This window comes from Paramisgurnus dabryanus, chromosome 22 (assembly GCF_030506205.2).
Source record: "Paramisgurnus dabryanus chromosome 22, PD_genome_1.1, whole genome shotgun sequence".
In the NCBI taxonomy this organism is placed as follows: Eukaryota; Metazoa; Chordata; class Actinopteri; order Cypriniformes; family Cobitidae; genus Paramisgurnus; species Paramisgurnus dabryanus.
The window spans coordinates 12,316,450-12,336,143 of NC_133358.1; the positions used below are offsets into that span (position 1 = coordinate 12,316,450).

General features: G+C 37.2%; 2 protein-coding genes across 2 annotated transcripts in view; one reads left to right on the forward strand and one right to left on the reverse strand.

Annotated features, from left to right (window-relative positions):
* Positions 1 to 958: 958 nt before the first annotated feature.
* On the forward strand, positions 959 to 8,942 carry napga (N-ethylmaleimide-sensitive factor attachment protein, gamma a). Its single transcript, XM_065294806.2, has 11 exons — positions 959 to 1,127; positions 1,311 to 1,378; positions 1,467 to 1,551; positions 1,705 to 1,722; positions 1,802 to 1,832; positions 3,928 to 4,037; positions 4,179 to 4,245; positions 4,547 to 4,617; positions 4,707 to 4,785; positions 4,879 to 5,088; positions 5,390 to 8,942. The coding sequence occupies exons 1-11, from the start codon at positions 1,075 to 1,077 to the stop codon at positions 5,513 to 5,515; spliced, it is 918 nt and encodes a 305-aa protein (XP_065150878.2). The 5' UTR covers positions 959 to 1,074; the 3' UTR covers positions 5,516 to 8,942.
* A 101-nt stretch (positions 8,943 to 9,043) lies between these two features.
* Positions 9,044 to 19,694, reverse strand: part of piezo2a (piezo-type mechanosensitive ion channel component 2a) — a 144,509-nt gene continuing 133,858 nt past the window's right edge. The window contains exons 41-53 of the mRNA XM_065294788.2: positions 19,110 to 19,356; positions 18,874 to 19,006; positions 18,643 to 18,790; positions 18,349 to 18,563; positions 18,103 to 18,261; positions 15,517 to 15,664; positions 14,901 to 15,089; positions 14,715 to 14,807; positions 14,255 to 14,424; positions 11,347 to 11,463; positions 11,189 to 11,265; positions 10,131 to 10,344; positions 9,044 to 9,897 (exon numbers count right to left, since the gene is read on the reverse strand). Of these exons, the coding sequence (XP_065150860.2) occupies positions 9,645 to 9,897; positions 10,131 to 10,344; positions 11,189 to 11,265; positions 11,347 to 11,463; positions 14,255 to 14,424; positions 14,715 to 14,807; positions 14,901 to 15,089; positions 15,517 to 15,664; positions 18,103 to 18,261; positions 18,349 to 18,563; positions 18,643 to 18,790; positions 18,874 to 19,006; positions 19,110 to 19,356 (2,163 nt within the window). The 3' untranslated portion in view covers positions 9,044 to 9,644. The remainder of the gene's footprint in view (positions 9,898 to 10,130; positions 10,345 to 11,188; positions 11,266 to 11,346; positions 11,464 to 14,254; positions 14,425 to 14,714; positions 14,808 to 14,900; positions 15,090 to 15,516; positions 15,665 to 18,102; positions 18,262 to 18,348; positions 18,564 to 18,642; positions 18,791 to 18,873; positions 19,007 to 19,109; positions 19,357 to 19,694) is intronic.

The following is a 19,694-nucleotide window of genomic DNA, read 5'->3' on the forward strand; positions in this document are numbered from 1 at the left end:
TGGGCAGCAAATGCTCGGACTTTTATTGTGAGCGCTTACGTCAGAGCAGCCTTACGTCATAGAATGGGCGGTCTTCAGCCGGACTTCATCCTGGTCACGTCCAGCAATGAGTCAAAAAATATTTTTTCAATATGAATTTATCTATTTAAAGACTTGATGTTACGCGGTGTCATTATTAGTGTACATTATTGCCAGTTTACGGGGTATCTGTTTTTCTCCTCAACGCTGATAATAAAGTTCATGATTGTATTATTTATGCAGGAATATAAAACTTTTAATAAAAAATAGTGTATATATTTATGCAGTCTTAAAATTGTCTTAAGCAGGTACTTTTTAGCAATCAATTCCAAAACACAAAATTGTTACAAGTACCTTTTTGTAACAAGAACTAACAGTATTCAAAACTTAAAATGAAAAAAATATATATGTTTTAATGCCTATCAAATATAGTATATTTTCGACCAGAAATATGGACAAAATAAGCTTTCCCCAAAAATTTTATTTGTGAATAAAAATATGCAAAGTTAAATAAAAAGAATAACAATATACTAAATTAAAGAAAACTTAAAATTGTTATTTCAACATGTGTTTTTTCTAAAAGAGCTATGTACATAAATCAATTTCTTTAACACAAACACATTCATACATGTGTTTGATAATAGATATTTGTATGGAAGTGGCCATACCACCTTCCGATTAACATCATAGCATCATAACATCCATTTAAAAGAAGATGCTGGAATAAATGTCCTATTTATATGATTAAGAAAAAAATTTGTCATCATAAATCAAAACCTGTAACTGTAACAGAATCTTTATATGAAGAAGTAAGATGATATGCTTGTACACGTTTCAAACGAGTTTTTATACAACGTTGCATGTAGCCGACAGTACTTTTATATGAATGCATGGACTCGATGCGCCCCCTGGAAGAAAACAACAGCATTACCGATGACGAACTAACCCGGAAGAAAACGTCAACGTCAGGTGATGTATACAGCGTTTGAGCTGGAGCTACTCTAGTCATTAATTTATTGATAATAATTCTTTATGTATCAGGACTTGTCTTAAACCATGGCTCAAAAAATCAACGAAGCCCATGAGCACATCGCCCAGGCTGAAAAATAGTAAGTAGGCTCATTCCTGTCGATAGATGCATTTAATATATTGAGTACATACATTGTATATTTTTGACAGAAAGCAGACACTAGTAAGTCTGTTACATACTAGTCAATGACGATTCCTAGTCATTATGTTTAACAAATTAAACCAGCCGTAACTGATGATATATTATTATTATTTTAATTCAGTTTGAAGACGAGCTTTATGAAGTGGAAGCCTGATTATGATAGTGCTGCATCAGAATATGCTAAAGCAGGTGGGTCGATCACACCACTCGATCCTTTAACACCCACTTTATACCCAAAACACTGATCTGAGATCTGCTTTTCTGTCTTTCACCTCAGCTGTTGCTTTTAAAAACGCCAAGCAGCTGGAACAGGCGAAAGAGGCGTATTTACAGGAGGCTGAAGCATACACCAATAATGGATCGTATCCTTTGTGTTGTGGTTTAGTCATATATTCATACAGTCACATATTGACTGTGTCATCTTATTTTGTATACATCTTATGTACCTAATTATAAGGTGAATACTGAGACAGGTGCCATTGTTTTTATTTTATTTTCCTTTACTCATTCTCCAGCCTTTTTCATGCTGCCAAGTGAGTATATACATTTTAATTATTTTATTATTCAGATAATTGTATTTGTGTATAAATATACATTACTTTTATTTTGCAGGGCCCTCGAGCAAGCAGGCATGATGCTGAAGGTGAGATCTGAATCTTGTTACTGATTTAAAGCCACAATGTGTAAGATTTTTGTAAAACAATATCCAAAAAAACAACTTGCACAGTGTGAGATAATTCATGTAGGTGTGAACTTACATTATCCCAAAAGTTCCCATTTTAAATAATGGCTTGTCTCTTATCATTGATCGCCTATCAATGATGTAATATCCACGCTATCCATGTTTTCCTCTTGTTGAAACTATGGCACCACGTGTGCCATTTATACAGCATATAACACGCAGCTGTTGTGCCTTGCAGTTAATTCATTACGATGGCATAAAATTATGCGATTAAACCACCATCATTCCACCCTTCATTAAAGCTCCCGTTCTTTTTGTGTTTTTGAAGCTTTGATTGTGTTTTACAGGGCGCAATATAACATTTGTTTATGTTTCACTTGTAAAAAACAAAGTATTTTTCAAACAATTGACTTATCTGTATAGCGCGGTTTTCACTGTCCTAAAAACGGGCTGATGTCTTCCTTGTTCTATGAAGTCCCTCCTTCAGAAATACGTATCGAGTTCTGATTGTGTAGTTTGTTTAGTGTGTTGTGATTTGATAGCAGCTTAGCTTGCCGTTAGCTTAGCTGGCGACTGACGTATTCCTGTGGGCGGATTTTAGTCAGAAAAACTCTTATATGGACGTCATTCAACTGGGAAATAGAGAGCTGTCGTCCAAACCGGCCGTTTGCTGTAGGCTTGAAAGGCGAATTCTGTTAAAGAAAATATATTGACTGGCAGTGAACTTTGAGCTTTTTAATTTTACAGGTATTATTTATGCTATTATAGCAACATTACACACTAACTAGGCTTCGCCTTTGTTATTGTTTTGAAATTGCGACCTCTAGTGGTGAAATCTTACATATTTTGCCTTTAAATTAATAGTTCTCCCAAATATGAAAGTTATCTCAATGTATTCATCCTCATGCCATTTTTAGACATTTATGACTTATCTTCTACAGTTAAACACAAACTAATAATTTTATATTAAAATGCCATCATGTTACTCCGACAACATGGTGCACATCCATCATTAAAGGCACAAACTTTATGTAACTTTTGCCACTAGAGGTCGGTTGCCATAGAAAAACAACATTGAACTAGGGATGCTTAACGATTAATCGCGATTAATCAATAGCAGAATAAAAGTTTTTGTTTACATCATATATATGTGTGAACTGTATATAATAACTTTGTATAAATAAATGCAAACACATGCCTGTATATATTTAAGAAATGTTTACATGTGTATATACATTTGTATATTTATTTATAATTTATATTATATATAAATACCTAATATATAAATATATTTTTTTCTTATAATTATACATGCATCTGTGCATATTTATATATACATAATTATTATACACAGTTCACACACATATATGATGTAAACAAAAACTTTTATTCTGCTATCAATTAATCGCGATTAATCGTTAAGCATCCCCGATTGAAGCAGACTACCAGAAAAATTTATAAAAATTTGGAACCCAAAATTTGACCTGACCATGTTTTGCATACTATTTTGCTAATGCAACCCTTTTACACCACAGACTAAACAAAATTAAGCATTGCTTCAACCAACTGTGATTCATTATTCTTTTTTGAGACCGTATAACAGAAGGATGGCCAAAACCAGAGAAATATCAAATAGTTTAACTCGGAGTTCTTGTCATATTTCATTACCATTATCTAAACCAGAGCTTCCCAAACTTCAGTGTGGTAGGGCCCCTCAAAAACATAGCAAAAGCTCCACGACCCCACCCCATTTGTATATTACATATATTTGATAAAGCAGATTGTCTTTTTTCCACAAAATTATCAACATTTATTAACCCGTTTTTGAGAATGTCATGTGAATTATGAGAACTACTATAACATTTTCTGGTGAAAAATTACTTAAACATTCTTTACAAATATATTTAAAACCCATAACACTACATACTTTCTGCATACTATTTGGGTGGCCCACATTTTGGGAAGCACTGATCTAAACTATAGTGAATAAACTGTGATAAATGTTACATTTTGGTTTGACTCCAGATTGTAATGTTTCGGCCTTAATGTCCTTCAGGATATGCAGAAACTCCCTGAGGCAGTTCAGTACATAGAGAAAGCCAGCATGATGTATGTGGAGAACGGCACACCAGACACCGCAGCCATGGCCCTCGACAGAGCTGGAAAGTACGTTTAATATATGCATGAAATATGCAATCCTTAATAAAATGTCTGATATTCATTAAGGTTCCTGTTATTCTTGTTAAACACAAATTAGGTTGTGTTTAACAAACACAACTTGACCTGTAGATGATCTGCTATTTGCAGGTTAATAGAACCTTTGGATTTATCTAAAGCCGTTTACCTGTACCAGCAAGCTGCGTCTGTGTTTGAGGTGAGCTCATCTTTAACACTACACTTTTTTGTATCCAATAGCAGCTTTGCTAAATTTGTGTGATTGTTTTTACAAGATCATAGACCAAAATAAATATGTGACCCTGTCTGTGAAATCCATGCTAAAGTCTCATAATCTAAATATGAGATTTGGAGCATTAAAGTTTAATTTCAGTCATTGACATGACCTTACTCAGTCAATGTTAAAGATATCAAGGTTATGTCACCGAATGTTCTTTGTTATCTAGGCAGCTTCACAAATGTTCAGACCATCAATTGGATTTTTCTGTTTCTTTTCTTAGAATGAAGATCGATTACGGCAAGCAGTGGAGCTAATTGGCAAAGCATCAAGACTTCTTGTTAGACAGCAAAAGTAACTCGCCCATTTTTAAGTTTTGTTTTAAAGTGTAAGTAATTATTCAATTTTCTAGTTTGCCATTTGATCAAAATGAATCATTTCAGGTTCGACGAAGCAGCAAAGTCAATCCAGAAGGAGAAGAACATGTACAAAGAAATAGAAAATTATCCATCTTGTTTTAAGGTCCGTCTCAATTGCACACTTTTATTCTGTCAAGCGCTTACCACTACAGATGCATTACGGATAGCATGTGCTTGTGTGTTTTGTTATACACAGAAAACCATCGCACAAGTGCTGGTGCATCTCCACAGAAGCGATTATGTGGCGGCGGATAAGTGCGTGCGAGAAACCTACAGCATCCCAGGATTCAGTGGGAGTGAAGACTGTATTGCCATGGAGCAGCTTCTGCAGGGTTTCGATCAACAAGATGAAGATCAGGTGTATCGTGTCTGTAATTCACCGCTGCTCAAGTACATGGACAATGATGTGAGTCTTCCACTGTACATGTGGCACTTTTCATGTATTAAAGGTGCAATGAAGGATCTAATTGCATTGCGAAATTGAGGTTGGTTGCAATTGGCAATCTCACCACTAGATGCCACTAAACACTCAAACTGGACCTTTTAATATATATTTTGCTAATTACTTTTTTATTTAACCCCTGCTGTTAATAGCCTAATTCAGGCACAGTCTGCAACCCTTTTACCTGTTGTAGCATGTTAATTGTTTATCGTGTCAGCCATAATAACTTAACTTAACATAATTATCTTTTTGTCATCTTCTCCAGTATGCAAAGTTGGCCATTAGCCTGAAAGTGCCTGGAGGAGGGAAGAAGGAATCGTCTGTTTCTGCTGCCAGTGGAGACGCCAAGCCTGAGGAAGATGAGGATGAGTATGCTGGTGGGCTCTGTTAAACTGAGTCAGAGCTCTTCCTCTGCTACAAGATGACAGATTGTGAAGACATTTTCCATCTGTTACCTGTCAATCCTTTATGAAGATATAAGCATGATTCTGTTAACGCCGGTGTTCCTGAAATACGATACTTCCAGACTGGAGCTGTTTGTGTTTGACCCTTTCCAGAGCTATTTATGGGAAAAATGTCACTTGGAAAAATTGATAAGATGTTTTACACTTATCCGTACGGAGGCCTTTATCAGCACTTGATAGTGCAGGGTTAGACTTTATCCATCCTGAAACATACTTATTTGGGTTTATTAATAAACTCTATTTTATATGATTATAGAGTTTTCAGGCAATTCTTATAGTAAGATTGTTACATTAAGTTGATACATGTGATACTATATATACTGTATATCATGCACTATATTGAATAGTGTTGAACTTTAGATGGTTTAACAAAGTCTTTGTGTTCAGTATTTCAAATACCCCCTTTTTTTGCTTTGTTATAATCAATTAAATTATGTGATGATATATGATATGCTGGAGATTTGAATAACAGTGCCTGGCCAACCATAAAGAAAGTGAACTTGTTTATGTTGTCATTTTGAAAATATTATAATTAGTATCATATAATCCAATAGTTGAACGTTCCTTTAAAGTGTAAACACCAGCTTTTGTAATGTAACATCTATGGAATGGCACCTTAAAACTAAGCAGGACTCTTCAACTAAATGCATGACATTGCTTAATATTGTCTGTATATAAGAGACAGGCCTTGAAATGTAAGTTTGAAATTGCAGGAATAATTTCTGTATTACAGACAGAATGCATGGGCTGATAAAATCATAAACTAGTGAATAAAGTAAACCATTGATTTTCTAAATATTAGTTTCTTGGTTGATTTAGTTATAGCCATTATTTTGCAGTTTTGGTGACACTAGCGGATTAAGGGCTCATTATAGTTCTGCATAATGGTGTAGCCTCGACGCCGTAGGCTACACATCAGTTTTCATTCATACATCTGCGCCATCGTCCCCGTTGGCGTGCATTTACACATGCAGACTGCTAGTAGGCAGTATCCATGCATGTAACCCACAGTAGCAGTAAAACAGCCAAAGAAGGTGACGCTTGGGCAGTAAACACTCCAAAGAAGCAGCAGTTTGTTAAAGTGCAATTTAGGTCCTGTCCCAAATGGCACCTTTAATGTGGACTTTTGGTCTCGTGGTCTTAAATTGCACATACTTGCTTTAGTCTATAAGTGCGTAGGGTCTCCCATCTGTCATTTTTACTCTCTAAAGTGTACTCATCAGCGCCCCCTTTACATCTTTGATGTGGTCTTCAGGGAAGCGTAGAACGGACGCGTCATTACAGTGTTGCAGAGGTGCACGTCAGGCTACGCATAGCCTATGGCGTAGCTACAGCGTAGAACCTACGCACGACTATGAGGAAGTCCAGAAGTCCGGAGTATGCCACTTGGGACAGGGCCTTAAGGAGATCGCACACCAGCCGCGCAGCGTCGCGCCGTGTCGAGTCGCGTCTAGGACATCTCGCAGGTATTGTAAACCGGAAGTGCACATTAAATAGCGCGAGCTTCGTCAGATAGCGTCTACTTCAAAATGCAAAATATATGTTAGCAGCCAATGTTAATCGTTAATGATTTGGGACAAATAGGATGTTATTTAATGTTAAACTATGTGAGTGGCGCTGTGTGGCACGACAGGGATTTGAGCAACTTCCTGAGTCACAGCTGGGCGCCGGTGTTCGATTTTTTTAGAACGGCGCGGCCGGTGTGCGATCCCCTTTAGAGTCCACAGGCTTCACGCACTTAACCAACCCAGAAGTCCTTGCGAAAGAGCAATCAGACGACACTGATGGGCAACTTCTCTTCCTATTTCCAGCATGTCGCTCGAGTCTGTCCCAACATACGACTCCGATGCAACCTCGTGGACTCACATCAAGGGTCCCTAAGGTCTGCACTACATGAAAGTGTGGACTCTAAGGCCCTGTCCCAACTTAAGTGGCATACTCCGGACTTCTGGACTTCCTCATAGTCATGCGTAGGTTCTACGCAAGGGTTCCCCAAATCTTACCCTGAAGGGCCGGAGCACTGTAGAGTTTAGCTCCAACCCTTATCAAACTTTACCACCTGTGATTTTCTAGTGATCATGAAGACCTTAATTAGCTTGCTTAGGTGTGTTTGATCAGGGTTGGAGCTAAACTCTGCAGTGCTCCGGCCCTCCAGGGTAAGATTTGGGGAACCTTGTTCTACACTGTAGCTACACCGTAGACTATGCGTAGCCTAACGTGCACCTCTGCAAAATTGTAAAGACGCGTCTGTTCTACGCGGACCACAAGCTTTGCGATTGGTCCTCCCGTCAGGTCCTCATATGGATTTTCGTTAACGACAGTAAAAACAAAAATGGGTCAAGTTTAGGGGCCTCCTTTATAAAATGCTGCGTAGAAACCATCCCATTTGAGCTTAATATCATTTATCAAAAATGCGTACGCGTGATTCATAAACTGAACGTACGCACAGAAAACGCGCGTTCCTCTTTCTTTCAGATGGAAAATCTATAAATCCCAAATGATCTTAAACTTGTGTGCAGGTAAGCAGTTTTTGATCTCCGCCTAATTAATGTCATAGACATATAAAAGAGCATCTGTCAATGTCTTAATTCTTTTTGAGCCGCAAGAATGGCTTATATTCCAACCTGCAGCAATCGGACAAGCAAAAGTGCGTACGTCTGCTCAGACCCTGACGTGGTGCTAACTACTTTTCCCCGTCAAAGACAGTTTTTATAAATATGGACTTTGCCGTGGATTTTTGGTACGCACACTTTACGATCAAATCTGTGCGTACGCATGCTTTATAAATGAGACTCAAGTTGCAACAAAAATCGCTGTCCATTTACTTCCATCACATCTGTCCAAAGTATACACAACCAACTGCTGCTGCTTCTTCTTTGGTGGGTGTACTGGCCAAGCGCCTTCTCTTTCCGCTGTTGCATTGGTACTCTGGGTTACAGGTGTGGATACTGCCTTCTAGTGGTCCGCATGTGAAAATGCACAAAGACTCAGAAGCATATATGTTCACCGCCTACGGTGTCGAGGCTACAGCGTAGGACCTACGCACAACTATAATGAGCCCTTAAGACAGTTTCATCGGCTACGCGCCTGAACCGAAGTAATCTTCCGGTCTGTATTTATTTATTTATTGGTCAGGCTAGTGGCTAAATTGATCTTTGAAACAAATACCTTGTTGAAAATAAAATGTTTTGGTTTGCTAAAGACGAGAGGAGACAAAGAGCATGAACCACAGCTGTGCAAAGAGGCAAGATGGTCTGCAGCCAGGCAAGAATTTAAGGACCTGTAGCTAACATTGTTATACATTGTATATTGTATTTAATATAACACAGTAACATTAATAAACTATTATAAAATTACATTGTTGTTATTGATTCTATATGAAAGTCAACTGGAAGTTGCATTTATCCCACAAAAGCCTTAATGCAGACATACACAATGACCACAGACAGAGGGAACAGGTTTCCAAAATGTGCTTTATGCTTAAGATATTGATCCACAATTACACCACATGTCTCTTTACACAGAGCAACGCCAACAGTGAAGTGTTGCTCTGTTGAGTCGCTCTTAAGAGGCAAGTATGTTCTGTTCCCTGAGAACCCTTTATTTAGTCCTGTTTTCGGGTTAAAGAACAGATCATAATTCTGATTCAAATGTTAAATAGTCTTGAAAAACCCAAGCACCTTTGGGTCCAGGAATAGTTTTCTCTAAAGAAATAAAAGTCACGGTCGCCTTTGTTCAAGTTTATGGGCTACCAGGACAGTATATTGCACAACGCACGATTAACAAATCTCCCAACAGACAGGTGGCGCTGAAGCACTTTAAAGCCTTACCGCCACATCCCATCAGTTGCATCTTTCTGGCAGCTTTTCAATTCCTAAACTCAACCTTAGATTCAGGTACAAACAGGACGCTTCGAGCGACAGCTATTTCACCTGTAGGTCACATTGTAGTAGGCAGTAGTACTACAAACAGTCTCACAAGAGCACTATAATGCACCGCTTGCACAGTGTCTTTCCCTGGGATCTCCTTTATTGGTTCTCCAGCAATTTCAGGAGCTCATTTGGTTTTCTCTCTCGTCCATTTGATCATAGTCTCTGGTGAACGGTATAGGAAGATCAGTTTGGCGTACAGGTCTTCCTCAAGCTCCAGCTCGCCTGTCTCCCGCACAAGGAAGATGTCGGTGCAGAGTTTGAGGATGCGGTCCACGCAAGGAAGCTCTTCGAACATGATGGAGTGCGAGATGCCGCTGAAGAACTCGCGTACAAATTTTCCGATCACTAGCACCACCGATGCATACAGGCCCATTATGCTGTTGGAGAAATAAAGGGTGTATCATACCTGTTTAGTAATATGGTAGTAAGTGTATAACTACTGTTATTTTAATAAGTATTTAGTTTTGAAATAAAGAAGATTTCTCTTCTATTTATTTCTCTATAAGAGGAGTAACTATATTCAGCTGATGATTCATACAATTCAAGTCTAACAGCAAATGTTGAACTACTCTTTTAAGAGACCCGTTTTGGACAGTATGCTGTTACTTACCCATAACCTGCCAGAAAGCCCAGGCTGGGAGGACTGACTTTATCACTAAAGACATAAAGCTGCAGTCCAGCTTCTCTCTTCTTCTCTAACTTTGCCTCTGATCTTATCTGGATCTTCCCTGCCGACGGCTGGTCTACAATCCACCACTCCTGGATTTCCTCACTGCCGTTGTGAGACCTTTCCAAGTCCAGCAGGATGCTTTTATAACCATTACCTGAAGTGAATTATTGTAGATTAGTGTTTATTATCAATATAGTTTTAGTTAAAGGTGCAGAGTGTAGATTTTAGTGGCATCTAGTGGTGAGGTTGGGAATTGCAACCAATGGCTCAGTCCACGCTCTTTTGAAACACACAGTGACGTTATGGTCAAACATGTCATTGTCTGACACAACATAGGGGTGAAATGTGCACTGTGGAGTGGTTTGTCCTTTAAGGGCTACTGTAAAAACATGGTGGCACAAAATGGCGACTTCCATGTAAGGGAAGTGGATTTGTAGATAAAATGGCTCATACTAAGGTAATAAAACAATACAGTTCATTATATAGGGTCGTTATACGCCACTGAAAACATGGTTATATATAATATATTGCATTTCTGTCAAGAGATCCTCTTAAAATGTACACACTGCACCTTTAAAGCGTAACTTAACCCCTGGTCAGAGCCTGACTCCACCCACTGCAATATTTGAAAAATGCAAGAAAAGTGGGCAGATCCCAACGAAGATAGAGGGGACGAACTAAGTGTGTGGTGAGATCGTAACAAGGGCGTGGTGATCTTGAACCTGCTTACGTCACGAGTCATTTTTTGGACCCACCATCCAATAGGAAAATTCAACTGCAGTAGCCACCGTTCAACCTGAAGAGGGCAGCACTCAGACGTTTTTACACCATATATTGTAGTATTGAAACACTTTACATCCAAATGTCAAAAAACTTACTAAAATCAATGAACAGCACTAATAAAGCCCCATTCTTACAGATCATAAACTAAAAAAAGTTGGTTTAGGGTTTAGTTACGCTTTAAGTATTAGCAGCATTAAAGTAGAAAGATGACCTACTGTAAAGCTGATCTATTGGTTTGGCATTTGAATCACTTGGTGCTCGAATGAAGCAAGGAAACACTTGCTCTATTACCCTGTGAAAGAAATAAAGCCAAAGGATTTATTATACGGCTTACAATGCGTCCTTTAAATCACATTTTTCATTGTTTACTTACACTGCTTTTTTACTGGTTCCATTAAGCAAAGCTATTAGCTCTTGTCTGGTATTCATGTCTAGATATGTGACGTGTTTGTCCACCGCAAATTCATTCTTCGCTCCCAGACTCAGATTCCTGAGGGAGACAAAATGATTATGGGACATGTTTTGAAATTCAATTGTTTTTAAGTAATAGTTCACATAAAAGTTAAAATTCTGTCATTATTTTTTTACTCTCATTTCGTTACAAACCCCAATTCACTTCCATAGTAGAAATAAAGAAGTGAATGGAGCTCATATACGGTTTGGTTACAATCAAAACAATGCCATTTATACAGGTTTGTAACAACATGAGGGGGAGTAAATGATGAAAGAATTCTCATTTTTGGGTGAACTATACCTTTAAACTATACTTCAGCACAACATGTACAGTATATGATATAAAAAACATAATACATTATCACTTTATTTTGCGATGTCTTTGTTACAAGTTACAAATAATTACTACAGTAATAAAAGTAACTTATGCATAATAAAATGCAACTAACCTTAAACCAAAACCTAACCCAAACCCTAGAGTAAGTACATGTTGTTAATCATTACTCAGTACTTAAATGTATAATTATTACACCAGTCATTCTCAAACTTTTCGGTGTGTGTCCCCCTTCTGTATGGTGCATCCCTTCATGCCCAAATAAAATTCATGGCATAAAACAAACTTATAATTTAAATAATAATAAAAACAAACATTAAATTATACAATATTTTGTTGAGGTGTGATTGCATAGAATTTATGATAAATGAATGTATTTTATAAAATGTCATAACCCCCCGGCACCATCCCTCAGTTTGAGAACCACCGAATTACACTGTAACAATGACACCATAAAATAAAGTACAATTAGTTTCTCTACATTTTAGGAAAATAGTAAACGTATTAAAACTATGGCAAAACACCAGTAGGAATTATACTGTGACTAAAAGCATCCAAAATAAATCAAAACTGTTAAATTTTAGCATCTTCAGTGTGGTCACCCTCAGGGACGGACTGGTGCTAAAAAACAGCCCTGGACTTTTTCCCAAATAGGCCCATCATCCGGCCTTTCGCAACAGACACAAGGATGTCCTGATACTGCCAAAATACTGTCAGACTATCAGACAAGGTTATTTAATATTTTGTCAATGTCATATTACACTTTGATGTATTATAAGGCTGTGGAATAATGAAAATTGCTAGGCCCTATTAATTTTGTATGTAAAGCTTTCACAAACAACCACCAGGTCTTTGTCAATTCCACAATACTAAAGACAAAAAAAAGAAAAGGAAAAACTGCACTCAGACAGAAAGTGCAAGCTAGGATTTTTTGATTAAACTAATATTTGGTCAATTATTTAGCCCCCTGTTTTGTATATTAGCATGTTTAGAGTGGTAGCATCCGTTTAGTCTTCATTGTTGCAGAAAATGTGAGCTCACTACAACCTATCATATACAATAAAGTCAATGAAAGAAATGAAAACCAATGCAATACGATGATGTCCACCCACAGACTGTTTTTAAATGGGGTTGGATGAATATTTTTTGCTTTGGTGTGTGTGATTTTGTTTAGATGACAGTTGTAAGTTACAGTTTGACAAGAGTTTACAGTTTGACAAAAGCACAAGGTTTTGTTTTATTGCGACTGCACAGAAATATAAGCAAACACTTTGCAGTTTGAATGATGTCCCATATGAACAAAATGACGGATTATGTATTGTTTTTACGTTTCCTCTGTTCAATCGTGCCCGCACCTCTCCCTCTCTCTCTCTCTCTCTCTCTCTCTCTCACACTCACACACACACACACACACACACACACACACACACACACACACACACACACACACACACACACACACACACACACACACACACACACACACACACACACACACACACACATGCGCGCGAGACACACACACACACACATCACGTCTCTCTCTAACAGTAGTTGCGCATTACATTCATTTTCACGCGAGTTTTATTTATATTGTGTATATTATAAAAATGTCACATGTCCTGCTACTACTGGCACTTAGCTCTTGCTGATGTGAAGTTAACTCGGTCTGTCCCTCATCATGACCAGGCTGTGGATACTCAGGACAGGCTCGTGAACATATAGACCATATAGACGCTCGCGAATTCTGGGAATCCATGGACCAATCACGGCTAGTAGGCCGACTCTTCTTCCTTGTTTTTTTTACACGTAGCAGCATATAAGTGATTGTATTAGTGCCTCTGCTGTTGGCTGTTCATATTGCGTTGTTAGACTTTTTTGCCGTCGGCCGGGTAACGACCCTCCGTTGAACGGCCGTTCTGGACTTTTCCAGAACGCACAGATTGCCAATCCGTCCCTGGTCACCCTTTACCTAAAATGTGTTAAATCGTACTCTTGCCATTTTATCCACAAGCTTCTTGAGGTCTCACCCTAATTTTTCTGTTCACATCTATTTTGGCCTCCTATGGTTGCATTTTCATTTTTGATTATTTATTTGGTCCAAGTCATACATTACAATTACATATTTTATTTAAATTATATCCCTTATATCAATTTAAACATACACTTTTAGATTAAACTTTTTTTAAAGCTCCCTTATTGTGAGTTGTGTATTTTATTAAATAAATGTAAATACATATACCATACATTTATGCTTAGTAGGCACTTTTATCCAAAGGTACCCTGGAGTACAATGTAAATAATAGTATATAACTATTATAATAGTTTAATAACACTGGTATCACTTATAGCATTGTTTAACACTACAGAAAGTACCATGGGTCCATGGTATTACCATCAGATAATATATGGATGTATAAATAACTAAATGAAATTTCCTCTAGAATTTCCTCAACTGGCTAAAGTGAAGGTACATCCATGTTCTCTTATTAACCTTTGAATGCTCCAAGACATAGTAACAGGAAACTGGTCCTCTTTACTCAGGACATCCATTAAATTCTTTCTGCTTGGAGGGCTGATGGTCCACAGGGAGTTTGAGCTTCCTTCCAGCTCTGCCACAGTCACATCTTCTGCTGTGTACGCCTCCAAAAACTGCATTGCACTCTGGGAAACCACAGTACTGATTTTAAACTAAACTGTAAATGAAATGTGTCAACACAAGTAGGTTTGTCTTCTAAAAATGATCTTTTAACTTGCAAATATGTGATATATAATATAGATATAGTACATAAATATAGATCTATTTTACATAGTAATGCATAGTTGATCCACATCCACTGTAAAAAGGACATTATATCAACATATATTTTTGTTTTACCTTAACTTAAGAAATTAAGTTAAACAATTTCAAGTTATGTTATATGTTTATATATTTACGCAGAGAGTGGACTTACAGGTACGTAATTGTATGAATTCATAAAGGCCAAGAAATCTGCTTCTGTGATGTCCTTCAATTGATTCTGCTGAGCACTCATGGTAAAGATTGGCTATAAATCAACAAACAAAACAATATCACAGTTCACGTCTCTCAGATCAACATACTTCACTGGGATCTGCTTTAAGGGTTCATTTAAGGGTACCTGAAAGCCCCCCAGTGTAATAGTGACCGACACATCCAGGGGTTTGTTGACCACTCCAGCCACTGATTTGACCAGAGACATGAAGAGCAGAGGAAACCAGACGATACAGATGAGCAACATGACGATCATGCCACCCATACCGTACTTCACCACCTTCTTCTTCTTCTGTCCCCGTGGCTGAGGATACCTCTGATAACACACCAAACAACATTTTATTACTCTATATAATCAGGCAGACAAGCTACTGTATTTAAAGCTATTGGAAAACAGACACTATGAACAAGTGTCACACCTCAAATTCTTTAGCATCTCCTAAATTAATTTTAATTGATTATACTGTTTAATAGTTCAATTAAATTAATTTATCATTTGATTAAAGCAACAACCATTGGACCCTCCCATAAGGTATTTGACCCTAAGTAAAAACAAAAACATCTGCTGTAATGTTATGGCTCTGCTCGTAGATACTTTTGGGTACTAACAAAAGTTTGATCGTTTGATCAAATGAATAAAAGATTTATGGGATTTTAGGGACTGAAACTTTTAAAAACTTTTTGAACTATCAAACAGTGATATTTTTTAATAATACTGACATAATATTTGCTGTGTTTCTCACCTTCTCTGACTCCCTCCAGCACTTGAGGACAAAAATATGAGCGTAGATGTCCTCCACACAGATCCAGCTGGATAAACTGAGAGTTGTGTCTGTCCACACCCAGTCCATCACTGCACGCAACTCCGTCAGGAACGGGACCAACCGGAATCTGCACATTCATTCATATGAAATACAGTTAGGATTTGAGCTCCTTAACAGAAACCAGAAATTAATTTATTATGTGTGTGTTATGTACTGCATTTCATTTTTGACAATGTTTGGCGCTGAAAAATATCAAAGTGTGATAGGTGCTAAGAAAAATGATATGATAATTTAAAATAGTGGTAAATTATGTCTAACATACAGCAACAAGTGGTTTATTACTTTTATAAAGTAAGTCACACACTTTAAGAGACAGTTGTATATTATACAATTATTAAATATATGCTTAAAAATTAATAAAACATTATTTCCAGCAAGAATTTACTGTATCAGCTGTTATGTTAACAGATATTACAAGGATCCAATGTAGTTACGAGGTTTAATCACACGCTCTTTACCTGTAGCACTTTTATTGGTTACATATTTGCAAAACACATAGAAAGATTTAAAGGGTGACCAATAGTAAAGATTTATTTATTTTTTAATGAAGAAATATGAAATATCTGCCCCCATTGTCAAAAATGATTAGTTGACCTTAAATCATTCACCACCAGCCTTTTTTTTAAAGTTTCACAAAATGCCTTCCAGGAGAATTTTCTTCTTATATAAACATACAATATATATCAAATGAAAGAACAGACACAAACAAAACTGGATTTTTTTTGTCCTATCTTCATTAGTTATTAGTTATCTTCATTCTCTTTTTATAACCTCTTAAATATGGGTTGGTTTCTTTAAAAATACAAAATCTTGAGCAAAAAGCTGAAATAATTGCATTTTTGTAAAATAATTTTGTTAGAGATCAGATTCAGAACGATGATCAAAACATACACAGAGTTTTAAATGTTGTTAAATTAGTTTTTTGCTTCAGTTTTTTATAAATTGGGTAAGATTTTAGTGCCATCTAGTGTATAATAACGGAATTACAGATTACCGTAAAAACTCGCCAGGAAAGAGTCATTGGCAGGGAAATGTTTTCTCTTATGGTGGGGAAAGAGTTAATTGTGGAAACCTTTTGCCTTAAAAAAAAAGGTTCCTTTTTAGAAACTCGAGCTGCGTCGCCATAGCAACGCTTTGCCGAGGCGTTCCCCGAAGCGTTACTATGGCGACACAGCGTCTTGTTCCCTTTCTCAGGGAACCAAGGTTACATACGTAACCTGAGACGTTACGTACAGATGATTTTTTTATGTTTGGCAGTCAAATAAAATTTATTAAAACAAACAAAAAAATTGTTTGTGGTCACTAATTTGACTATCATATGCTTATTAAATTGCAATTACACTGTAAGTAAAAGTAATCTGACAAAATTTGTTTAGTTGTCTTCAAATTTTTAACTTTCCTCACTGCATTAAGTAAACAGAACTTAAAAAAATAAGCACAGAAAAAAATGCAGCACTGTAAAATAAATGCAACTTTTTGTCAAATCAACATGCCTTTTTATGCTACTTTAACTTAAAAACGTTCACAAACAATTTCACAGGTCAAAACTTAAAATATTAAACTGGCAAAACCAAGTTATAACTTCATGCTGCATTTTTTACAGTGCGTGTCATGTTAACTAATCTCAATATATATCATTCATTCTTTTTCTTTCTTTCTTTCTTTACACAAAACAGGGTGCCCACACCTTGGTTAACTTCAAATTCAAGGAACTTTCAAGGACTTACCTATATCCTCAAATTCAAGTACATATTGTGGGGACACATTTTAAGTGAGAGCAAGGTTACATTGTGTTGCCTTATAAGATACATTGTTCCAGTTTTCATGTGTAAAACACAACTATGCAAAAAGCATTTTGGTATGGATCAAAATTTACATTTAGATGATATAAACATTCAAAACTAACACTTTAGCATGTGCACTAAAAAGTCTAACATTTTTTATGACATCACACTACAGAGGCAAAAATATGGAGTTTTTTCCAGAAAAAATATTGCGCAAAATATATTCAAGCACTTTCAATGACCTTTATCTTTTTACGTTTATTTTTAAACACTTTCCAGGGCCTTAAATTATTTTCCGCAGATTCACAAACTTTTAAGGATTTCAAGGAGCCGTTGGAACCCTGACAAAAGCTAAACAGCTTTTTAAACAGCAACATGTAGCTTATGAACTCAACCCAAGATAAGCAAACAAAAAGTTTCTATACTGTAAAGAAACACCTGTTTCATATTGCTTATTGAAAAAAACAATACACCTTCCACAACCTAACCATAAGCAACACTCCATCCGGTTCATAATGACCATCAAGGGCAATCTGCTAACATAACACTTCTAATAGAGCGACTACTGTATTTAAAATACTGCTGTGGTAAATCTACTTTATAATTTTACCAACATAAAACTTAAGTAGAGGTATTTCAGTAATTATGGATCATACGCTCAGTTATGTAGCTGAACAGACTGTAATATGTAATGTGCCTGGAGTTACGCTTTGTTTCTTACCCCTGGAAAAGGAAGAGATTAACATAATTATAGCTCTTGGTCAGGAAGTTGCCCAGCACGCGGGTGGGGTAACCACAGCGAATCTGATAAGCTGACAGACCAAAGTAGATGCACTTCACAAAGTACCAGAGCTGAGCGACCGTGTTCTGGCTGAAACGTCTATGAAGAAAGTTCAAAATTATATGAAGCATTATTGCAAATTTATCCAATCTAACAATAAACAGTTGAATGTTTTCAGCAGTGTACCTCTCAGTAACCCCTGGAAGAATAAAGAACATCCAGAAGTGAATGCCGAAGACCAGGATGACCTGAAAGATGACCTTCCCCATAACGGTCTTCCTCAGGTACAGCGCACGATCTACCACCATAGTGCCAAACTGGATGAGTACCATCACCAGAAATGCCTCCGGTACCTGATCCTCTGACAGAGAGGAAGTGATGTCAGCAGCAGCGGAGTGTTTCTGTGGAGAAAGATGACGATGTGACAAATGTTCAACCTCTAGTTGGTGCCACACGAAAGACTCAAGAAGTATAACTCACCCCAAAAGCCCAGAATCCAAAAACAATGATGATAAAATCAACCGTGTCAGCCAGAAACATGAGCACGTAGACGTCAGTCACTGCGCTGTATTCTGGGTGGATCAAGTTGTAGAAGAACTGACGAATGGGAATGTAGATCTCAAGTATCCTGAACCACAAAACACTGTATTTGTTATAAAACTGTAACATGAACTAATTGAAAGTAAGTTTGGTTTAAATAGCAAGTCGTACATTTTGACAGTAAATCGTTTGGCTTTTATGAGCTGTTCTCGGAGCTTCTCCATAATAAGTTCCTTGCGACTTTTTTGTTGAACACTCAGTAAACTGCCGCCCCGTCTGACGCTCGCCCTGCTGCCCACACTACCTGCAGACAGAGAAACAAACACAAGCAAACAGCCAAAGTTAGATGCCAAGGCTTTAGACCATAACTCAGAAGATGTTAAAATGCATTGTGGGCTTTTATCCACCTGCTTTGGAGCGAGCGGTGCGCTGTGAGATGTTGGATTCTGCACTGGAGCTATAACGGCGGAGGGTGGAGTTTGCGTGGTGTTTCCTAGGCAGCCGCACATGTGTGGACACGGGTGATGCATCATGGGGAACAGGGCTCTTCTCTGGCCGTGGATGGGTTTTCTCCTCACTGTCTGAATCGGGATGGTGAGAACTTACAGTTTTACCGCCTGAGCTGGGCTCATCTTCATCCCATAGTCCATGGCACTGGTGAGGAGGAAGAAGATAAAAATGTGCGAATTAGTATTGGACTGTAGACCTGTTACTATATTGAATATGAGCTATAAAATAAATATGAGCTCAAAAAATATAATAGATAATTATCTGTATCTAAAAAGGACCAAAGTGCTCAAAATGAAATAATTAAATAAATAATTAACTAAACAAACCAAAAATGTATTTTATTTTGCAATTATTTAATTCAGTAACTCAAATAAAATGCATTTATTTATTTTGTAATATAAATTACATTTATATCAATATTAGTCACAATTAGTCACAATATCCACTTTGACAAATTACTACTTTGCCTAAATCTTTTTTAG

Excerpts from the sequence above, each read along its gene's own strand:
- napga (XM_065294806.2), top strand. The coding sequence starts at position 1,075 with ATGGCTCAAAAAATCAACGAAGCCCATGAGCACATCGCCCAGGCTGAA. Across the intron at positions 1,833-3,927 it reads AAGCAGGCATGATGCTGAAG|GATATGCAGAAACTCCCTGA; the intron begins GTGAGATCTGAA and ends AATGTCCTTCAG. Across the intron at positions 4,038-4,178 it reads GCCCTCGACAGAGCTGGAAA|GTTAATAGAACCTTTGGATT; the intron begins GTACGTTTAATA and ends TGCTATTTGCAG.